General features: G+C 31.0%; 1 protein-coding gene across 18 annotated transcripts in view; it reads left to right on the top strand.

Moving 5' to 3' along the window:
- Patronin (calmodulin-regulated spectrin-associated protein patronin) overlaps positions 1-21,319 on the top strand; it is a 75,140-nt gene that overhangs the window by 21,620 nt on the left and 32,201 nt on the right. For 17 of the 18 annotated variants that reach the window (XM_075313044.1, XM_075313030.1, XM_075313038.1 and 14 more), the window contains 8 exons: positions 227-376; positions 7,378-7,515; positions 13,206-13,346; positions 13,597-13,659; positions 18,519-18,665; positions 18,750-18,882; positions 20,876-21,087; positions 21,161-21,300. In XM_075313044.1, coding sequence (XP_075169159.1) covers positions 227-376; positions 7,378-7,515; positions 13,206-13,346; positions 13,597-13,659; positions 18,519-18,665; positions 18,750-18,882; positions 20,876-21,087; positions 21,161-21,300 — 1,124 coding nt within the window. The remainder of the gene's footprint in view (positions 1-226; positions 377-7,377; positions 7,516-13,205; positions 13,347-13,596; positions 13,660-18,518; positions 18,666-18,749; positions 18,883-20,875; positions 21,088-21,160; positions 21,301-21,319) is intronic. The other variant, XM_075313035.1, reaches the window with a different exon arrangement.

Here is a 21,319-nt window from a genome sequence, read left to right on the forward strand (position 1 = left end):
GTTTTTCTTTTATCTTTCTTTCTCTTGCTGTTTCTGTTTGCATTTCACAAAAAATTAAAAAAAAAAATAAATAAATGAATAAACAAAACAAAATTACCTCTGAAAATGTAAACTACAACAACAACAACATCACCAACTATTTTGCAATAAAATCAAAATCAAAAACAAACAAAATAAATGGTTTTGTAAAACCCAAAAAAAAAAAAAATAATAATAAAAACAACAGAGATCATCGCTAAACAAAATGCAGGTGCCAATGAACATGGAATTTATCATCGTCGTGGTTTAACAATGCCCACAGTGATACCAATACCAGATCTAAGAAGTGATATAGATCAACCTTCTAGCTCGCCAACAACACGACCTCAGTTTCAAGGTCATTATAAACAAAAAAAATATTTGTTTCCTGGTTTTTATTTTGTTTACGTTTGTTCGTTTTCCTTTACGTTTGTGTTCCGTTATTTAATTGTTCCCTTTGTTATATGTTTACAGTTATTTTGCGAGATTGTTTTTTTTGTTACTATTAACATGCCATTGTACATAGAAAAATTATGAGAATTATATTAATTCCTTTAATTCATTTTACATCAACTGTAAAATTCAATTTGATTGGCAGATACATAAAATGATGAAAATTAAAATAGTTTGTATTCATAATTTACATATTAACTTTTGATATCATTAAAATAACACGCGTCAAATGTTTCCTTGCCCATTCCTTTTTCAAATATATTTTTGATAAACAACGTCAGCAGTTATGGTTGAGAAATGAGTGTTTCCCGATTTTTTTTGATTAGCTCAATGACCTAACCTAACGTAACCCATCGTATTTCAGCTGATCACACTCATTAAAGCTGAGAATTCAGTGGAGAAATCCACCCCAGGAAACACAAGCGTTGAAGAAATGTTTATATTCATTGACCAAATTTTCTATAGAAATAAAATTTTGACATAATTTTCTATAGAAATAAATTTTTTTGACAAAATTTTCTATAGAAATAAAATTTTGACAACATTTTCTATAGAAATACAATTTTGACAAAATTTTGTATAGAAATAAAATTTTAACAAAATTTTCTATAGAAATAAAATGTTGACAAAATTTTCTATAGAAATAAAATTTTGACAACATTTTCTATAGAAATAAAATTTTGACAAAATTTTCTATAGAAATAAAATTTTGACAAAATTTTCTATAGAAATAAAATTTTGACAAAATTTTCTATAGAAATAAAATTTTGACAAAATTTTCTATAGAAATAAAATTTTGACAAAATTTTCTATTGAAACAAAATTTTGATAAATTTTCTATAGAAATAAAATTTTGACAAAATTTTCTATAGAAATAAAATTTTGACAAAAATTTTCTATAGAAATAGAATTTCGACAAAATTTTCTATAGAAATAAAATTTCGACAAAATTTTCTATAGAAATAAAATTTTGACAAAATTTTCTATAGAAATAAATTTTTTTGGCAAAATTTTCTATAGAAATAAAATTTTGACAAAAATTTTCTATAGAAATACAATTTTGACAAAATTTTCTATAGAAATACAATTTTGACAAAATTTTGTATAGAAATAAAATTTTAACAAAATTTTCTATAGAAATAAAATTTTGACAAAATTTTCTATAGAAATAAAATTTTGACAACATTTTCTATAGAAATAAAATTTTGACAAAATTTTCTATAGAAATAAAATTTTGACAAAATTTTCTATAGAAATAAAATTTTGACAAAATTTTCTATAGAAATAAAATTTTGACAAAAATTTCTATAGAAATAAAATTTTGACAAAAATTTCTATAGAAATAAAATTTTGACAAAAATGTCTATAGAAATAAAATTTTGACAAAATTTTCTATAGAAATAAAACTTTGACAAAATTTTCTATAGAAATACAATTTTGACAAATTTTTGTATAGAAATAAAATTTTGTCAAAATTTTCTATAGAAATAAAATTTTGAGAAAATTTTTTATAGAAATAAAATTTTGAGAAAATTTTCTATAGAAATAAAAGTTTGACAAAATTTTCTATACAAATAAAAGTTGGACAAAATTTAAAAAAAAAAAATCTATATAATAATAAACAAGTAAGGAAAGTCTAAAGTCGGGCGGGGCCGACTATATTATACCCTGCACCACTTTGTAGATCTAAATTTTCGATACCATATCACATCCGCCAAATGTGTTGGGTGCTATATATAAAGGTTTGACCCAAATACATACATTTAAATATCACTCGATGTAGACAGAATTTGATAGACTTCTACAAAATCTATAGACTCAAAATTTAAGTCGGCTAATGCACTAGGGTGGAACACAGTTTCAACCGATTTCAATTAAATTTTGCACACTTGACTATACTACTAATTGTACTCCTAGTGCAAAATTTCAACCAAATTCGGCCAAAAATCTGGCTTCTGGGGCCATATAAGTCCATATCGGGCGAAAGCTATATCTAAATTATAACCGATTTCAATCAAATTTTGCACACTTGACTATACGACTAAGTGTTATGTTTGTACAAAATTTCAAGCAAATCGGTATAAAATTCTGGCTGCTGGGTCCATATTAGTGCATATCGGGCGAAAGATATATATGGGAGCTATATCTAAATCTGAACCGATTTCTTCCAAAATCAATAGGGTTCTATTCTGACCCAAATTAGGAACATGTGCCAAATTTGAAGGCGATTGGACTTAAATTGCGACCTAGACTTTGATCACAAAAATGTGTTCACAGACAGACGAACGGACGGACAGGCGGACATGGTTATATCGACTCAGGGACCCACCCTGAGCATTATTGCCAAAGACACCATGTGTCTATCTCGTCTCCTTCTTGGTGTTACAAAGATATGCACTAACTTATAATACCCTGTTCCACTGTGTGGCGCAGGGTATATATATATAAAAATGAAAAGAATTTTCTATAGAAATAAAATTATGAAAATTTGCTGTAGAAATAAAATTTTGAAAAAAAATTTGCTGTAGAAATAAAATATTGAAAAAGAAATTCTAGGGTATAGTGCGTTGGTTTACAAAACAACAGATCTGAGTTCGATTCCTGCTGGTCTCACAAGGATTGCCAAAGTGCAGAGGGAGAGAGGTAGAAAAATGTCGAGAATACAAAACCAACTTATAAGAGAGAATAAAATCTATATATAGGTTAGGTTAGGTTAGGTTATGTGGCAGCCCGATGTATCAGGCTCACTTAGACTATTCAGTCCATTGTGATACCACACTGGTGAACTTCTCTCTTATCACTGAGTGCTGCCCGATTCCATGTTAAGCTCAATGACAAGGGACCTCCTTTTTATAGCCGAGTCCGAACGGCGTTCCACATTCCAGTGAAACCACTTAGAGAAGCTTTGAAACCCTCAGAAATGTCACCAGCATTACTGAGGTGGGATAATCCACCGCTGAAAAACTTTTTGGTGTTCGGTCGTAGCAGGAATCGAACCCACGACCTTGTGTATGCAAGGCGGGCATGCTAACCATTGCACCACGGTGGCTCCCAAAATCTATATATAGAAATGAGAGCAATACGCTTGTGCTTTTTGAGCATATTAAGTTTTAAAGAGCTAGTATGTCCAAAAAATGTGAACGCACCATGACAGAAAATGTAGGTTTATTTTAGAAAATATTAACTAAAATAGTTTTCTAATTGCAACATAAGTTAATACTTTTTGTCAAAAAGAAAGAAAATTGTTTAAAAATAAAACTTTTCTGTTGTTTAAGCAAATTTCATATGTTGAGGGAAAAAATTTGTTTTATAAATTGTTAAAATGTCTTTCGCGCTATACGAAGTTCAAGACAGGCACAATTTTAGTAAAATTTACTCATTTGAGAGACATATAAACTCAAACTTCTCTCATTTTAGGAAAATATGCACTATTTTATTTTGTAGTAAAATTTTGTACTATATTTGTATACAACTTTTGTAGTCCACGTCATTAAAGTAACCAAAAAATATTCAAAAGTATGGCAAAATTAACTTAAATCAACTAACTTTCATGAACTAAAATAAAGTTAAGAGGGAACCGAAGCACCTTTCTCCATGCCCGTGTAAAAGTATTGTGGGTACATCGAAGACAAAGTTGTTACCTAGTTTTGCGCAGGCTGTCCCCATATCTGCTAATAGGAGTTTTTGCTGGGTTTACTTCGTAGGCAGATGTTGAGGGCACGTAGCTTTAGAAAACATTGGGTAAATGAATGTTTTTGAACAAATCAGGTTGGCCGACTTTTTGGAAAAATACATTTAGCTTTAAGTTTTTTTCAGTTCTAGTTCAATTCTAGCAACGCTGGAATTGTTTAAGTTGCCGCCAGCAACTTACCAAAGTTTTTTAACGGAAGGAAAGGATTCACAGAAATTTCACGAACATTTTTACAATTAAAGTCTTAATTGAGTTTTAAAAATATTCAATTAAAAATTTAATTGATTCAACAATTTTTTTAATTGAAACAAAAATCAATCACAAAAATTAATAGTATCAATTCATTTTTTAATTGATGCTATCATTTCTGTGATTGAAGACATTTCAAATAAAAAATTAATTGGATCAATTAATTTCTTGATTAAATCAGAAATAAAAATTGTGTGATTCAGGGCGAAAGTAAAACGAACTAATAAATAAATAAAATATAAGCAATATTTACGTTTGTTCCTTAAAGGGTGATACGGTCAAAATTTGGTCAAGGGAAAACGCGTGTAAATCGGTGAAATCGTTTATTTAAAAAATCAAATTAAATTTCTTTTTCAAGTTCAATTAGTATAAAATTCAGGAAAAATATTCAGTTAGGCTTTCGCTTTTCCAAATCCGAATTGCCGGGCCTCACGCTTGACACCTGCCATCAGATTTTGTACAGCCACCTTGTCCACCTTCTTCGCCGCAGAAAGCCAGTTTGCCTTGAACTGCTGCTCGTCCTTAGCAGTTTTTTTGGTCTTCATTAGGTTCCGCTTGACAATAGCCCAGTATTTGTCAATTGGGCGGAGCTCTGGCGTGTTGGGAGGGTTCTTGTCCTTGGGAACCACCTGCACGTTGTTGGCGGCGTACCACTCCATGGCCTTTTTACCGTAATGGCAAGATGCCAAATCCGGCCAAAACAGTACGGAACAACCGTGTTTCTTCAGGAAAGGCAGCAGACGTTTATTCAAACACTCTTTCACGTAAATTTCTTGGTTGACAGTCCCGGAAGCTATGAAAATGCTGCTTTTCAAGCCACAGGTACAGATGGCTTGCCAAACCAGATATTTCTTTGCGAACTTTGACAGTTTTATGTGCTTGAAAATATCTGCTACCTTTCCCCTTCCTTTTGCCGTATAAAACTCCTGTCCCGGAAGCTGCTTGTAGTCGGCTTTGGCGTAGGTTTCGTCGTCCATTACCACGCAGTCAAACTTCGTCAGCATCGTCGTGTACAGCCTCCGGGATCGCGCTTTGGCCGTCGTATTTTGTTTATCATCGCGATTTGCAGTCACTACCTTCTTGTAAGTCGATAGTCCGGCTCGTTTTTTGGCTCGATGCACGGTTGTAGACGATACACCCAGCTTATTTGCGGCATCTCGGAGAGAGAGGTTAGGGTTTCGCTTGAAACTACCGGCAACTCTCTTTGTCGTCTCAGCGGCTTCCGGTTTTCGATTTCCCCCCGATCCAGACTTCCTGGCTGTCGACAAACGTTCCCCAAACACTTTAATTACATTTGTAACGGTTGATTTGGCAACTTTTAGCGATTTTGCCAGCTTTGCGTGCGAGTAGCTCGGATTTTCGCGATGCGCGAGCAAAATTTTGATACGCTGCTCTTCTTGCTTGGACGGCATTTTGACAACTGAAGAGTGAATTCCAATATCAAAATAGGAGCAACATTCTACATACCTTTAAAATGAGGGGTGTTCAGGTTTTTTAAATGCAAAATTGAAAGAAATACGTCAAGTTTATATTGACCAAATTTTGACCGTATCACCCTTTATTTAATTATGCAAGTCACCATGCAACTTTGCTTTTCAGGCCAATCGCAAAACTCTCGTTTTTCGTCAGTGCAGAGAATGCCCTCAGTTTGCCTCTATGAATGGAATTTTTTTAGAACAGAATTCAAAACCTTTTCAAACTGATACCTTTTACAAAATAACCTAAATATATCATATTTCAGGCAAAATTCCAAAAATACATATATTTTACAAAACGCTACTAGTTAAAGTGAATTACAACAAAATAACTGCAGACACCGACTGATGTGAAATGTGAAATAGAATATCTATCTATTGAATTGGGTTACTCATCACATACATTTTTAATTGAAATTTGTTTATCATAATTTTTCTATGTACATTGGCAAACGCATCGCATATTTTTCACAAAACAATAAGAGAAGCTGGCTTTGTTGCTTCATCCATTGACATAATTCTTTCATTATAAATATCAAAAATATTATATATAATTGGTATCATCACTTAAAAACTGAAATCAAAATGCTTTCTTTCAAGAACAATTATATCATAAAATCTTTTTGCATGTACTTTAGTTTAGTTTTCTTTTGTTTTGTTAGCTTTTGAAAATCTTTAGTTGTTGATTTTTCTAGACCATTGAACCATAAATTCATCACGTCGCCCAGTAACAATAGAACAAACATTCATTCACATAATCCATATTGTCCCATGTTGAAACAAAGCAAATGACAAAAAATGGAAATTTTTTTTTTTTGCTACCTAAACAAACAAACCCCATATAGATTTACACAAACGACATTATCATTATCTAACCAATATTAGAATTGTCAGATTTTTCACTATTTATGCAAAGTGAGTTTGTTTTTCCTAACCACTCCTTAATTACATATAAATTTTATTTCATTTAATTTTAGTACATTTTATTTTTATTTCGATAATGAAAGCCACTCATTTATTTATTGAATGGATTAAAGTTCTAATTTTTTCCCCTCCCAAAATACAAATATATGTGTGTGTTTCTTTAACACTTTAGCAGTTGCTTACAGTTAACATTAACCAATTAAAAAAAAAACAACAAAAGTATAAACCTTTAGAAAGCTCGCTTATTAATTGAGCTAAATATTAACCAGAAAACCCAACATCAGCTTAAAAATTTTCCAATAAAATAAAATTGCTCTCTAATTTGTAGTAGCAAGAATTGGCTAAAAACCTTGACAAGTACCGCCCGCCAACACCAACACCCAGCACACATTTTTTTGTTCTCAACAGACAACAAATACTTTTGTCTGCACACGCCACTACCACTATCACTTACACACCACCCAGTATTGTTCATATAAAACTAGCAAATAAATTAAACCAAAGATATTTATTTGTTTTTTTGTTTTTTTTTTGTTTCTTTTCTTAAATTATTATTTACATTTTTAGTAACTTACACAAATACGGCGAGTGGCTTTACTCATAAACCAGCAGCATCCTTCCATCATCAACAACAACAACATCAACTAAATCCATCACAAATCGATTCTCATATTATGGCCGATAATACTCATTTCGATAATGAAGGTAATTTATTTATTTTTCCATTTTATTTATAACATTAATTTTAAAATCTTAATCATATACACAAAAAAAAAACTGCTCATTAAATCACGAAATTCAGTGATCCAATCAACTTTTTAATTGAAATGTCTTCAATCACGAAAATGATAGTATCAATCACAGTTTTAATACGACATAAAACAAATATTTGATTAAACAAATAATTTATTTGATTTCAAAATTACAATAATTGCTTCAATCAAAAATGTATACCAAAAAATAGTTTTTGTCTTCAATCACGAAATTAATTAATCCAATTAATTTTTAATTGAAATGTCTTCAACAGTAATGATAATATCAATCACCGAAGTCAATTAAAAATTCATTGTTCCAATTAAAAAATTAATTGATACAATTAATGTTTGCAATTGATTTTTTGTTTTTCATTTAATAAATTTACTGAACCAATTAAATTTTTAATTGAATATTTTTAAAATTTATTTTTATTTCCCCCAACCATGTTCCAAGAGCAAAATGTTACTTTTTCGCGAATTCGAATAGCGAAAAGATTACCTAATCACTGTAGTGTTTTTCAGGCTGAAATATTGGCAATAAGAGAGGTGGTGAATTGGCTGAGAAGTAATGTTCCAACAAATATTGGCATTAATATATACTCAGACAGTCAACCTGCAATAAAATCCTTGGACTCTGTGTTCCTTAACTCAAAAACGGCCATAGACTGCCGCAAATCTCTCAACGAGATGGCTGAGCAGTACAATATTCACCTTATATGGGTGCCTGGTCATAGGAACATACCGGGGAACTGTGAAGCAGATGTGTTTGCAAGGCTAGGAACTACCTTACATATTCCAGGGGAACTAGAATCTGTTGGTATGCCTCTGGCCACCTGCAAGCTCTTACTGCGTGAGAAGGCTGTTATGATGGCCAATATTCGATGGGAAAATTGCAAGGGTTGTAACGACACCAAGCAAATATGGCCCCATTTAAACTTAAACCGCACACTAGATATGCTAGTGTTCTCAAGGCGTCAGATAGCACTCCTAATATCTGCTATAACGGGTCGCTGCCTGATAGGCGAATTTGCAAAAACTATAGGTGCGAAGTATAATGACTATTGTATAAGCTGTCATGACGTGGAGGAAAAGGAATCAATTAAACACCTCTTGTGTGAGTGTCCTGCTTTTTGTGTAAGGCGTAAGCGAATTTTAGGAGCATATAGCTTTAGATTACTGGCTGACCTGGAAAACGTTAACTTAAGCAATTTGTTAATGTTTTTGGAGCAATCTGGTTGGTTCCACAAAAGTAAATAATAGAGAAGGTTCAGTGGTTAAGACTAGAAGTGCCCATATGTAATAGGTACTTTTAGTTAAATGTGGTATCACAATGGACTGAATAGTCTAAGTGAGCCTGAAATTTAATCGGGCTGCCACTTTAACCTAACCTAACCTAATATTTCGCGGAAAACATGTAGCATGTTTGTCGAAACCATGTTCGTTTCTCGGAGATTATGTATCTGATTAATAAATTTGTTGAACCAATTAAATTTTTAATTGAATATTTTTAAAACTTAAATTGGAAACATTTTTGTGCAATTTTTTTTCTGTGTAATTGATGTCGATTGGAAAACTCAGTTTTTTAGTTAACACATTTAATTATTTTGTTAAACTTTTTAATAAAATCAGTTAAAAAATTAATTGAGTTTTGCAAAAATTTTTAAATCAATTGTTAATTGCAACAATTAATTGTTTAATAAAAACCGAGAACATTTTCTCTCATTTTCTTAACTAACTTTTGGTTTTAGTTTGATTAAAAAAGTGACTGTTGTGTCAATTAATTTATTATTTAAAGACGTAACTATTTTCAATCACTTTCTTAATTGACTTTGTGTTTTTATTTTAATTAAAAAATTGGCAAAAAAATTATTAAAAAAAACCAAAATTTTTTTTAACCGACTTAGCATCTCGAGTTTTATTTAACAGTAAATTGTATCAATTAATGTTAATTGGAAATATTTTTTGGTAATTCTTTTGGTGTATGTTATTTGGAAATATTTTTTGGTGTAGATTTTAAAAGTTCAAGAATTTTAGATATTAGTAATTTTTTGAGTGGGATAATTTTGACATTTCCTTAAGGATTTTAGTTAGGCCAAAGAGGAAGCACCATCCAGACTAAAAGTTATTCCGGATGGAATGTCTGTGTTTTTAAAGAATCGTACAGTGTGGCCAATTGATATGAATTGTGGGCGATGACTAAATAATCGATCACATTAACAAGCAGCAGTATCGATTATGCGATCGGACATAACTTATAGTATGGCCGACATCTGTGATATGTTCGACACGAGCACTTTCGTCCGGATAAACTTATAGTCTGGACAGCGCATTAGAGTGAACAAGTATATACAGCATTAAGTGCGGCCGGGCCGAATCATAATACCCATCACCATGAATCAGACATAATTGTTTCCTTTTATGAGAGATATTCTCCCAAGCTTCCCGAAGATAAAATTAAAGATTCTACCTATCAATTTAATTGTAATTTGAACTTCTCATTAGAGAGAACTATATTACCAAGATTTAAATTTTATAAGTTTCAGGGTCAAATTATAGCCAAACGAAACTTTTGCGATTTGCGTTTCCGAATATCGGAACATGGGGGATCGTTTAAGTGTGCCAGAAAATGATGAAATAAAACCTTAATTTGAAATCTAAAATGTCTAGGTTCAAATGATTACGGGAGGTCAAATCTGGACATTTTACTTTCAGTTTCAAGCAATTTTCATGATCAGTGCGGCTCAAGAAGTGAAATCGGTCTATATGAAGGCATTGCCGAATTGACTGTTAAAAACCAAAACCGATACAGGTTTTTTGTGTCTAAAATACCAGTATATAATTTCAGGCAAATCGGATAAAAACTACGGTTTCTAGAAGCCCAAGGAGTTAAATCGGTAGATCGGTCTATATGGGGCCTATGCCAAAATCATGGAATCTAGACCCCAAATCGGAGGGCCGGCTTATAAGGGGGCTATATCAAAAGCTGTACCGATATACTATATATTCGTCACACCTATTTATGGTCCTAAAAAATCTTTAAATTTCCAATTTCAGGCAATTTGGATAAAAACTATGGTTTCTGAAAGCCCAAGAAATAAAATTGGGAGATCGGCCTATGTATATGGGGGCTATATCAAAACAGACCATTTTCGGCACACCTATTTGTGGTCCTTAAATACTGCTAGATTCCCAATTTCAGTAAAATTGGATAAAAAGTACGATTTCAGGAAGCCTAAGAAATAAAATCGGGAGATCGGTCTATATGGGGGCTCTACCAAAACATGGACCAATACAAACCATTTTCGGCACACGTATTTATGGTCCTAAAAAACCTCTAGATTTCGAATTTCATGAAAACTGAATAAAAAACTACGGTTTCTGGAAGCCCAAGAATTAAAATCGGAAGATCCGTCTATATGAGGGCTATACCAAAACGTGGACCGATACACACCATTTTCGGCAGACCTATTTATGGTCCTAAAAAACCTAAATTTCGAATTTCATGTAAATTGGATAAAAAAACTATTGTTTCTGGAAGCCAAGAAGTAAAATCGGGAGATCGGTCTATATGGGGCCTATACCAAAACGTGAACCGATACACACCGTTTTCGACACACCTCTTTATGGCCCTACAGTACCTCAAGATTTTCAATTTCGGGCAAAATGGTGTAAAAACTACGGTGTCTAGAAGCCCAAGAGCCCAAATCGGGAAGTCGGTTTATATGGGTCCTATATCAAAACCTGGACCTATATAGCCCATCTTCGAACTTGACTTGCCTGTAAACAAAAAACAAATCTGTCCCAATTTCATGACAATAGCGCCATTATTGAAGGCTGTAGCGTGATTACAATCGACGGACGGACGGACATGGTTATTTCGTCTTAGAATTTCTCCCTGATTAATATCGATATGTCGATGTGTTACAAACGGATTGATAAACATATTATACCCCCATCGCCATTACATGGTGGTGGGTATAAAAACCTAAACCGATTTTTATAAAATCACATAATTTTGATAGGTGGTAAATCTAATTTCATTGTCACAAAAAATCAACGAAAAAAAATAATTCGAGAATTTATTAACACAATTTGTTTAATTCAAATGTACGTAATACGTATTTGGATGGGTTTTCATTGCAGTTTATTAAAATACCCAGAAAACACCGGTTCTACCTGACCACCGTAAATGGGATAAACCGATTTTACACTCAAAAAAGTGAACCGTCTAGTGCACTAAATCCAATTCATCTCTAGTTTAACAGGTTGGCTGATAAGTCCCCGGTCTAGCAAAGAAAAACAAATTTTTTTGTCAAAAGTCGTTTTTATTATTCAACATAGTTTTCTTCAAGAGCGATACAACGATTATAACGACCTTCCAATTTTTTGATACCATTTTGGTATCAGTTTCGGCGATCACCTCTTCATTGCAGCCAATTTTTTTCCCTGCGAGCATCCTTTTGAGGTCTGAGAACAAGAAAAATTCGCTGGGGGCCAGATCTGGAGAATACGGTGGGTGGGGAAGCAATTCGAAGCCCAATTCATGAATTTTTGCCATCGTTCTCAATGACTTGTGGCACGGTGCGTTGTCGTGGTGGAACAACACTTTTTTCTTCTTCATATGGGACCGTTTTGCCGCGATTTCGACCTTCAAACGCTCCAATAACGACATATAATAGTCACTGTTGATGGTTTTTCGCTTCTCAAGATAATCGATAAAAATTATTCCATCCGCATTCCCAAAAACAGAGGCCATTACTTTGCCAGCGGACTTTAGAGTCTTTCCACGTTTCGGTGACGGTTCACAGGTCGCTGTCCACTCAGCCGACTGTCGATTGGACTCAGGAGTGTAGTGATGGATCCATGTTTCATCCATTGTCCCATATCGACGGAAAAACTCGGGTGTATTACGAGTTAACAGCTGCAAACACCGCTCAGAATCATCAATTTTTTTTTGTGAAATGTGAGCTCGCGCTGCACCCATTTTGCACAGAGCTTCCGCATATCCAAATATTGATGAATGATATGACCAACACGTTCCTTTGATATCTTTAAAGCCTCTGCGATCTCGATCAACTTCATTTTACGGTCATTCAAAACCATTTTGTGGATTTTTTTGATATTTTCGTCGGTAACCACCTCTTTCGGACGTCCACTGCGTTCACCGTCCTCCGCGCTCATTTCACCACGCTTGAATTTTGCATACCAATCAATTATTGTTGATTTCCCTGGGGCAGAGTCCGGAAACTCATCAAGCCAAGTTTTTGCTTCCACTGTATTTTTTCCCTTCATAAAACAGTATTTTATCAAAACACCAAATTCCGTTTTTCCATTTTTTTCACAATAACAAAAGTTGCTTCACAAAAGAAGCTCTATTTCACAAACTAATTGACTTACAGACGTCAAATTTTGACACGAATCATTTGAAGGTTGGTACTATATAAAAATAATATGCATTTAATACTAGCGACGCCATCTATGTGTCAGACCGGGCCAACCTGTTAGTAATTTTTATTTGAACCGAAAATAAATTCCTAGAACTTTTAAGACACTCATTGCACACGCTTCTAATTTTCCCCCTTTTTATTTATTTTATTTTAATTCATGCAAAAAAATTGTTTTTTTTTTATCATCATTTAGCATTTGTTGTGCACAAATCACGTGGTGTTACCACACTCTCTACCATGCATATGCAACAACAACAACAGGATCCACTAATGCCCGCCCGTTTAAGACAAGCAAAAGAGAAGACCAACACCGAAACCAAGGCCGATGAAAGAGGTTTGTCAAAATTAAACTCCCATGTCCATTGCATACACAAAAACACCCAATCATTCTCACACCTCACATCATAATATTGTAAAAAATAACGTAAAATTTATTTTAATGCTTACAATAGAATGACATGGATTTGTTGTAGTTATTGTTTTTTCTTTTTGTTTTAGAAAAATCTTGGTGTAATTTTGATGATGTGTAAAATGATCAAATCTTGTTATAAATTTACTAAATTATTTATTTTCATTTGCTATAGGTGATAATGTGCCAGCCGGTAGACCTAGTAATTGGGATCAACATCGAAGACCCAGCTATGCAGGTATTAATAAAAGTGTTTCTTATGTTAATTGCAATGTACTTTCTTAAGCCCGCCATGAAAGTTCTGTGGCATTCCAATTGACAAAGATAGGAAATCTTATCGAATTCCTTTACCTTCGTAACAATTTTGTTAAAAAACCCTTTCGACTTCATAAAATATTCAAGGTACATATAAGGGGAAATAAATCCTTATATGAATATTCATTTCAGCACCGCCTATATGTGAAAAAAATGAGTTATATACGAATACAAACAAAAATTTGCGATATAATCCTTCTTAGAAATTGAAATAAATTGGCCAAACGGAATGAAATAGAAAACCCAAATTTTAAGCAAAGATACATTGATGGTATAAAAACCGTTTGCCACAAATCTTCTGAATCGAAGTAATGCGCATATACGATACAGAAAGAAATGTGACCAGGGCCAGGACCACTAATTTGTAGTTCTATTGTGGGGGTACCGTAAGTGGATCGATATAAAGTATCGTATTTATTTATGTGTGCAAAAAAAGGTCTTATTTTCACATTAGATGCCAATTGAACTCTATATTTAGAATTTAGGGCAATGTTTAATAAATAAAATAATGATATAAATACCCATCATAATATGAGAAGATACCAACAGTATATGTATTTGTGGACCAAAATTATTGATACTATCTCAAATCCTTTAAATTTGTTGCGAGCTATATAAAGGTTTATATTCCCATATGCATTTGAATCTGAATCGATTTAGGCAAAATTGTATATACTTCTAGAAAATCTATGTACTTAAAATTTAAAACTAACGTTATGGGACGTAACACAATTTTAACAAAAAATAAAAATGCAAGGAAAGTCTACATTCGGGCGGGCCGATTATAACATACTCTGCACAACTTTGTATTTAGATTACATTTTGATAAAATCTCAAATCAGACTTCTACAAAATCTCGGGCAATATTTGGGAAATATTTATAATTGTTTAGACAATTTCGCAAAAATGCATTTATGATTCACTCATTGAAAAAATTGAAAATTTGAGTCATTTCTACAAGTTTTCGACTTAGCAGTGAGTATCAGTCAGCAATTTTGGAAAAATTTTTGTCTAGTAAATAAAATTTTTACAGAAACAAAATTTTGACAAAATTTTCTATAGAAATAAAATTTAGACAAAATTTTCTATAGAAATCAAATTTTGACCAAATATATAGAAATAGCATTTTGAATAACCTTTTTTTAGAAATAACATTTGACACATGGCATTTGTCATGATGGCAAATGTTCGATGGGAGAATTGTAAGGGTTGTAACGACACCAAGCAAATATGGCCCCATTTAAACTTAAACCGCACACTAGATATGCTAGTGTTCTCGAGACGCCAGATATCACTCCTGATATCTGCTATAACGGATCGCTGCCTGATAGGCGATTTTGCAAAAACTATTGGTGCGAAGTATAATGACTATTGTATGAGCTGTCATGATGCGGAGGAAAAGGAATCAATAAAACACCTCTTGTGTGAGTGTCCTGCATTTTGTGTAAGGCGTAAGCAAATTTTAGGGGCATATAGCTTCAGATTACTGGCGGACCTGGAAAACGTTAACTTAAGCAGTCTGCTAATGTTTTTGGAACAATCTGGTTGGTTCAACAGAAGAAAATAATCGAGAAGGTTCAACGGTTAAAACTAGAAGTGCCCATATGTAATAGGTACTTTTAGTTAATGTGGTATCACAATGGACTGAATAGTCTAAGTGAGCCTGAATCTTAATCGGGCTGCCACTTTAACTTAACCTAACCTAACATTTGGCAAAATTTTTTTTAGAAATAAAAGTTTGAAAAAATTATCAATAGAAATACAATTTAAAAAAAAAATTGTGTAGCAAACAAAATTTTGCAAAATTTTCTATAGAAATAATATTTTGCAAAATATTCTATAGAAACAAAATTTTGACTAAATTTTCTATAGAAAAAAATTTTGACTAAATTTTATATAGAAAAAAATATTTCTATAGTAATAAAATTTTGAATACATTTTTGTAGCAGTGAGTATCAGTGAGCATCAGAAAGAAAAAAAATTTGACAATTTTTTCTTATAGAAATAAAATTTTGAAAAATTATCAATATATATACAATTTTAGAAAAATTTTTGTGTAGTAAATAAAATTCTGCAAAATATTCTACAGAAACAAAATGTTGACTAAATTTTCTATAGACATAAAATTTTGACAAAATTTTCTATAGAAATAAAATTTTGACCAAATTTTCTAATAAAAAATCTATTACTATAAAATTTTGGCAAAATTTTCTATAGAAATAAAATTTTGACTAAATTTTCTATAGAAATAAAATTTTGACAAAATTTCCTATAGAATTAAAATTTTGACAAAATTTTCTATAGAATTAAAATTTTGACAAAATGTTCTATAGAACTAAAATTTTGACTAAATTTTCTGTAGAAAAAAATATTTCTATAGTAATAAAATTTTGAATAAATTTTTTATAGAAATAAAATTTTGACAAAATTTGCTATAGAAATAAAATTTTGACAAAACTTTTTATAGAAATAACATTTTGACAAAATTTTCTATAAAAAAAACAGCTTTGAAAAAATTTTCTGTCATTATTCCACATATGTATATGGCCTTAAAATAAAATTAAAAAAAAAAATAATTTCGGGTATTAAAATGAATCGATCCAGCCCATCTGCTAGCCTAACATTCTAGGAAACATAAAAAGATAGCCGTAGTTAGAAGTTGATTTTCATTTACAATCATGCTATACATTGATCGAATGAATAACGCAATGGAAACTAATTTGCGTAAAAACTTGCTTAGTTACAAAAAATGTGAAGTGAAAAATTTGGTTTAGCCGTAGTCGGAGTCGAGCAAACTTTTTACGACTCCGACTCCTGCAAAATCTTCAGACTCCGACTCCAAGACTCCGACTCCGGCTCCACAGCCCTAAATGTGACCACCGTGGCCTAATGAAAAAAGATGGGCATCCAGATTTATATGTGAAAGATAGATCTTTTAAAATTTTTTCAAAATTTTATTTCTATAGAAAATTTTGTCAAAACTTTATTTCTATAGAAAAATTTGTCAAAACTTTATTTCTATAGAAGAATTGTCAAAATTTTATTTATATAGAAAATTTTGTCAAATAAACCCGGCCAACTGCACTCAAATCGATGATTTGACATTGGCAAAGGAAAAGAGAGATATGGTAATTCCGAAACGTGCGTCCAACCAACCATCTTGCAGTCTATAGGGCTTTGCCAAATAAATTTGACAAACATTCTTTTCCTCTGTTGATTAAGCCACTCTTGTAGTTTAGTCAACGCAATGATTTTAATCTGAGATCAAAACAACAAATATGATTTAAGAACAAACCAACCATAAAAAACAAAACGAATATTTTATTTCTATAGAAAATTTTGTCAAAATTTTATTTCTATAGAAAATTTTGTCAAAATTTTATTTCTATAGAAAATTTTGTCAAAATTTTATTTCTATAGAAAATTTTGTCAAAATTTTATTTCTATAGAAAATTTTGTCAAAATTTTATTTCTATAGAAAATTTTGTCAAAATTTTATTTCTATAGAAAATTTTGTCAAAATTTAATTCTATAGAAAATTTTGTCAAAATTTTATTTCTCTTGAAAATTTTGTCAAAATTTTATTTCTATAGAAAATTTTGTCAAAATTTAATTCTATAGAAAATTTTGTCAAAATTTAATTCTATAGAAAATTTTGTCAAAATTTTATTTCTATTGAAAATTTTGTCAAAATTTTATTTATATTGAAAATTTTGTCAAAATTTTATTTCTATTGAAAATTTTGTCAAAATTTTATTTCTATAACAATTTATTTATAAGAAAATATTGTCCAAATTTTAATTCTATAGAAAATTTTGTCCAAAGTTTATTTCTATGGAAATTTTTGTCCAAATTTTATTTCTATAGACAATTTTGTCTGTACCTTATGGTAAAAACGGATATTGGAACATGTGTTTGAAGGTCTCAATATAGGGCCTGGCCACATATATATCTATCATTCACATATAAATCTGGACGCCCATCTTTTTATTTGGTCACACTTCTCTCGAGGAGCAGTGCGTTTTTCACTTTTTTTCAGGTTTTACCATCGGATAGAGGACTAAGAGAGCTATATTTCTCAAATAAATCTTGGTATCCATCTTTTTCCATTTGGTCACATAAGATTTTTGGCAAACTGTCTTTATGCCAATCGAAAGGTATTGTTTCCATGTATCTTTGATTAAAATTTCTCGTGTGGCCAATTTATGTCTATTTCTGTGGAGGATTATATCGCAAATATTTTCGTATTTACATAACACATTTTTCACATATAGGTGGCGCTGAAACGAATGTTCATTTATTTTCCCTTACATTCAAGGTACTATATTCGAATTTGAAAAAAATTCAATTTATTCAAATTTTAAAAAAGTTGGCCTTTATGATTGATCACGTCAGGGGGAATTTTCTCATGACCTTAATCGTGTGAGAAAATTCGAATAATTTTGTCCGATCGTTTTCTCGACTTTATAAAATGTCCAAAACATATTTCGATAAATTATTTTGGAACTGTCTTTTTATTTACTTACTTACTTTTAAGCATATTACTATTTTTTTTCAATACGGTGCTTAGTCGAGGACGATGGAAGATGTTTGCCATCGAGTCGAGTTTGTTGGATGAAATTAAAGGTCTTTCAATTCATTTTGAAGAATAAAAAACGAACGAAGGAATTTCGAAGATATGATAGCAATGCTAAACATTTTGCACAATTTTTATTACAGACCCTTTAACAATTTTTGTAATAGCTGTGTATTTTTTCTCTATCATTTCTTTAATTTTTCAAGGCCGTCGATCACGTCGTAATTCCTCCAGTGAAGACTCTCAACTTACAATTGAGAATTTTGGTGGATCACAAGATCAACTGAATGCCATCGATCGCTTTGATAGAGGTGATAGAGATCGTGAACGTAAACTCTCCAATACTACAATAGGTAATATAAACTACTAAGAATATAAGTAAAAACTACTAAGAGTATACATATATAAAAACTACAATTTCTTACTTTTTATTATAGAGCATGTTGTTCCTGTACGTTCTTCTATAGCCGATGCCCGTGGAACATTACAGTTAGGTTATGACACTGATTCGGGTTCTGAAAAGCAAGATCATGATACGGAAAAACAACAGCCGCTAAAAAGACAACCAAGGTAACTAAAAACAAAATGAGAAAATTTGACTTAAATAAGAAATGTTGCCTACCAACTAAAGTCAATAAAATGGGATACATATTTCATTTCTTTTTTATTACAATTTGACAAAAAGGTGGCTCAAAAATATGAAAATTATGGCATCTAGTGGCTAAAAATATATTTTCAAAAATCATATTAAGAGACAGATTTATCATTGCAAATCTTTCTTTCTTTTGGTCAGAGCGGTTGTGGAAATATTGATAGAAAAAGAAATTTCTTCTCATAGCACTCTACACTTTGACATTTACTCAACTAAACAATTTTTGTCTCCGAAATATTCTTCCCTAATAGACAGATTTTGGATGTAAAGTAGCTTCTCCCATTCTGTAATGGTGAAAAGTGATGCCTTTCTGGCGTTTTTACGGCGATTGCCATTTTTTTGAGGAATTTATCTTCAATTGACGGATTCGGAGATGGGAGAGCGAGCTGTTCAAGTACGTAGAGATGACAGATCAAATCTGAGGTAGCACCATTCACTCAAGGCAGTCGTCTCAGATCTTGGCTTTTGAGTGGAGAGGTACATACCCAATGTAGGTCTGCACTGTTAGGCGTTTTTTCCCATTTTTGGGAATTCATCTTGAATTGAAGGATTCGGAGCACGGTTGCCACTCGGGCCAAAAAAAATCTACAAAAATTTGGAGAAAATTTTACCAAACAAAAAATCTTATTTTGCAAAAATCTATTTCTATAGAACATTTTGTCTAAAGTTTTATTTCTATAGAAAATTTTGACAAAATTTTATTTCTATAGAAAATTTTGTCAATATATTATTTCTATAGAAAATTTTTGTCAACATTTTATTTCTATTGAAAATTTTGTCAAAACTTTAATTCTATAGAAAATTTTGGCAAAACTTTAATTCTATAGAAAATTTTGTCAAAATTTTATTTCTATAGAAAATTTTGTCTGAAGTTTTATTTCTATAGAAAATTTTGCCAAAATTTTATTTCTATAGAAAATTTTGCCAAAATTTTATTTCTATAGAAAATTTTGTCAATATTTTACTTCTATAGAAAATTTTTGTCAAAATTCTATTTCTATAGAAAATTTTGTCAAAATTTTATTTCTATAGAAAATTTTGTCAAAATTTTATTTCTATAGAAAATTTTCTCAAAATTTTAGTTCTATATAAATTTTTCTCAAAATTTTATTTCTATAGAAAATTTTCTCAAAATTTTATTTCTATAGAAATTTTTGTCAAAATTTTATTTCGTTAAAAAATTTTCTCAAAATTTTAGTTCTATAAAAAATTTTCTCGAAATTTCAGTACTATAAAAAATTTGTCAAAATTTTAGTTCTATAAAAATTTTTGTCAAAATTTTATTTCTATAAAAAAAATTTGTCAAAATTTTATTTCTATAGACAATTTTGTCAGGTTCGAGCTGCAAAACTTTCTTTCTATAGAAAATTTTCTCAAAATTTTATTTCTATAGAAAATTTTGTCAAAATTTTATTTCTATAGAAAATTTTCTCAAAATTTTATTTCGTTAGAAAATTTTCTCAAAATTTTAGTTCTATAAAAAATTTTCTCGAAATTTTAGTTCTGTAAAACATTTTGTCAAAATTTTATTTCTATAAAAAATGTCAAAATTTTATTTCTATAGACAATTTTGTCAGGTTCGAGCTGCAAAACTTTCTTTCTATAGAAAATTTTCTCAAAATTCTATTTCTATAGAAAATTTTCTCAAAATTTTATTTCTATAGAAAATTTTCTCAAAATTTTATTTCTATAGATAATTTTCTCAAAATTTTAGTTCTATACAAATTTTCTCAAAATTTTAGTTCTATAAAAAATTTTATTTCTATAGAAAATTTTGTCAGGTTCGATCTGCATCAATTAGTTTAATTGGAATTAATTATTGAAAAATATTCTATTCTGTGTATGTTTACTTTATATTAATATTTCATTAATCTTCCCTTGACTAAATTGTTTGCATCATTTTAATTTCAGCTCTGACAATGTTAGCCTCGCTGCCATTACTCAACCTAAAAATAATGGCACCTTGACACATGCCAATAGTTCGGGAAGTGTACAACCAAAACAACATTCAAATAGTCCTGAAATGACTGATGAACCAAGAGAACGTGATCCCAATGCCACATTAACAAGAAAATCTTCGAATGCAAGCATGAATATAAAACCCTCCAATTGGCAAAATAATGGTAAGTAATCGTAATTTAAGGTCCAAGTTTGAAGGGTCTCAAAATAGATTTTGTTTTTGTTTCTTTAATTAAGATATGATAGATGATGATACTCGATCATTGGAAAGTGCATATAAACTATCTAATATACGTATGAAATTGGAAGAACGAAGACGTATGATTGAGCAGGATAAAAGGAGAATTGAAATGGCTTTGAATAGATATCAGGAAAAGGTAATAACTAGAATTTTTG

This window comes from Haematobia irritans, chromosome 5 (assembly GCF_050003625.1).
Source record: "Haematobia irritans isolate KBUSLIRL chromosome 5, ASM5000362v1, whole genome shotgun sequence".
In the NCBI taxonomy this organism is placed as follows: domain Eukaryota; kingdom Metazoa; phylum Arthropoda; class Insecta; order Diptera; family Muscidae; genus Haematobia; species Haematobia irritans.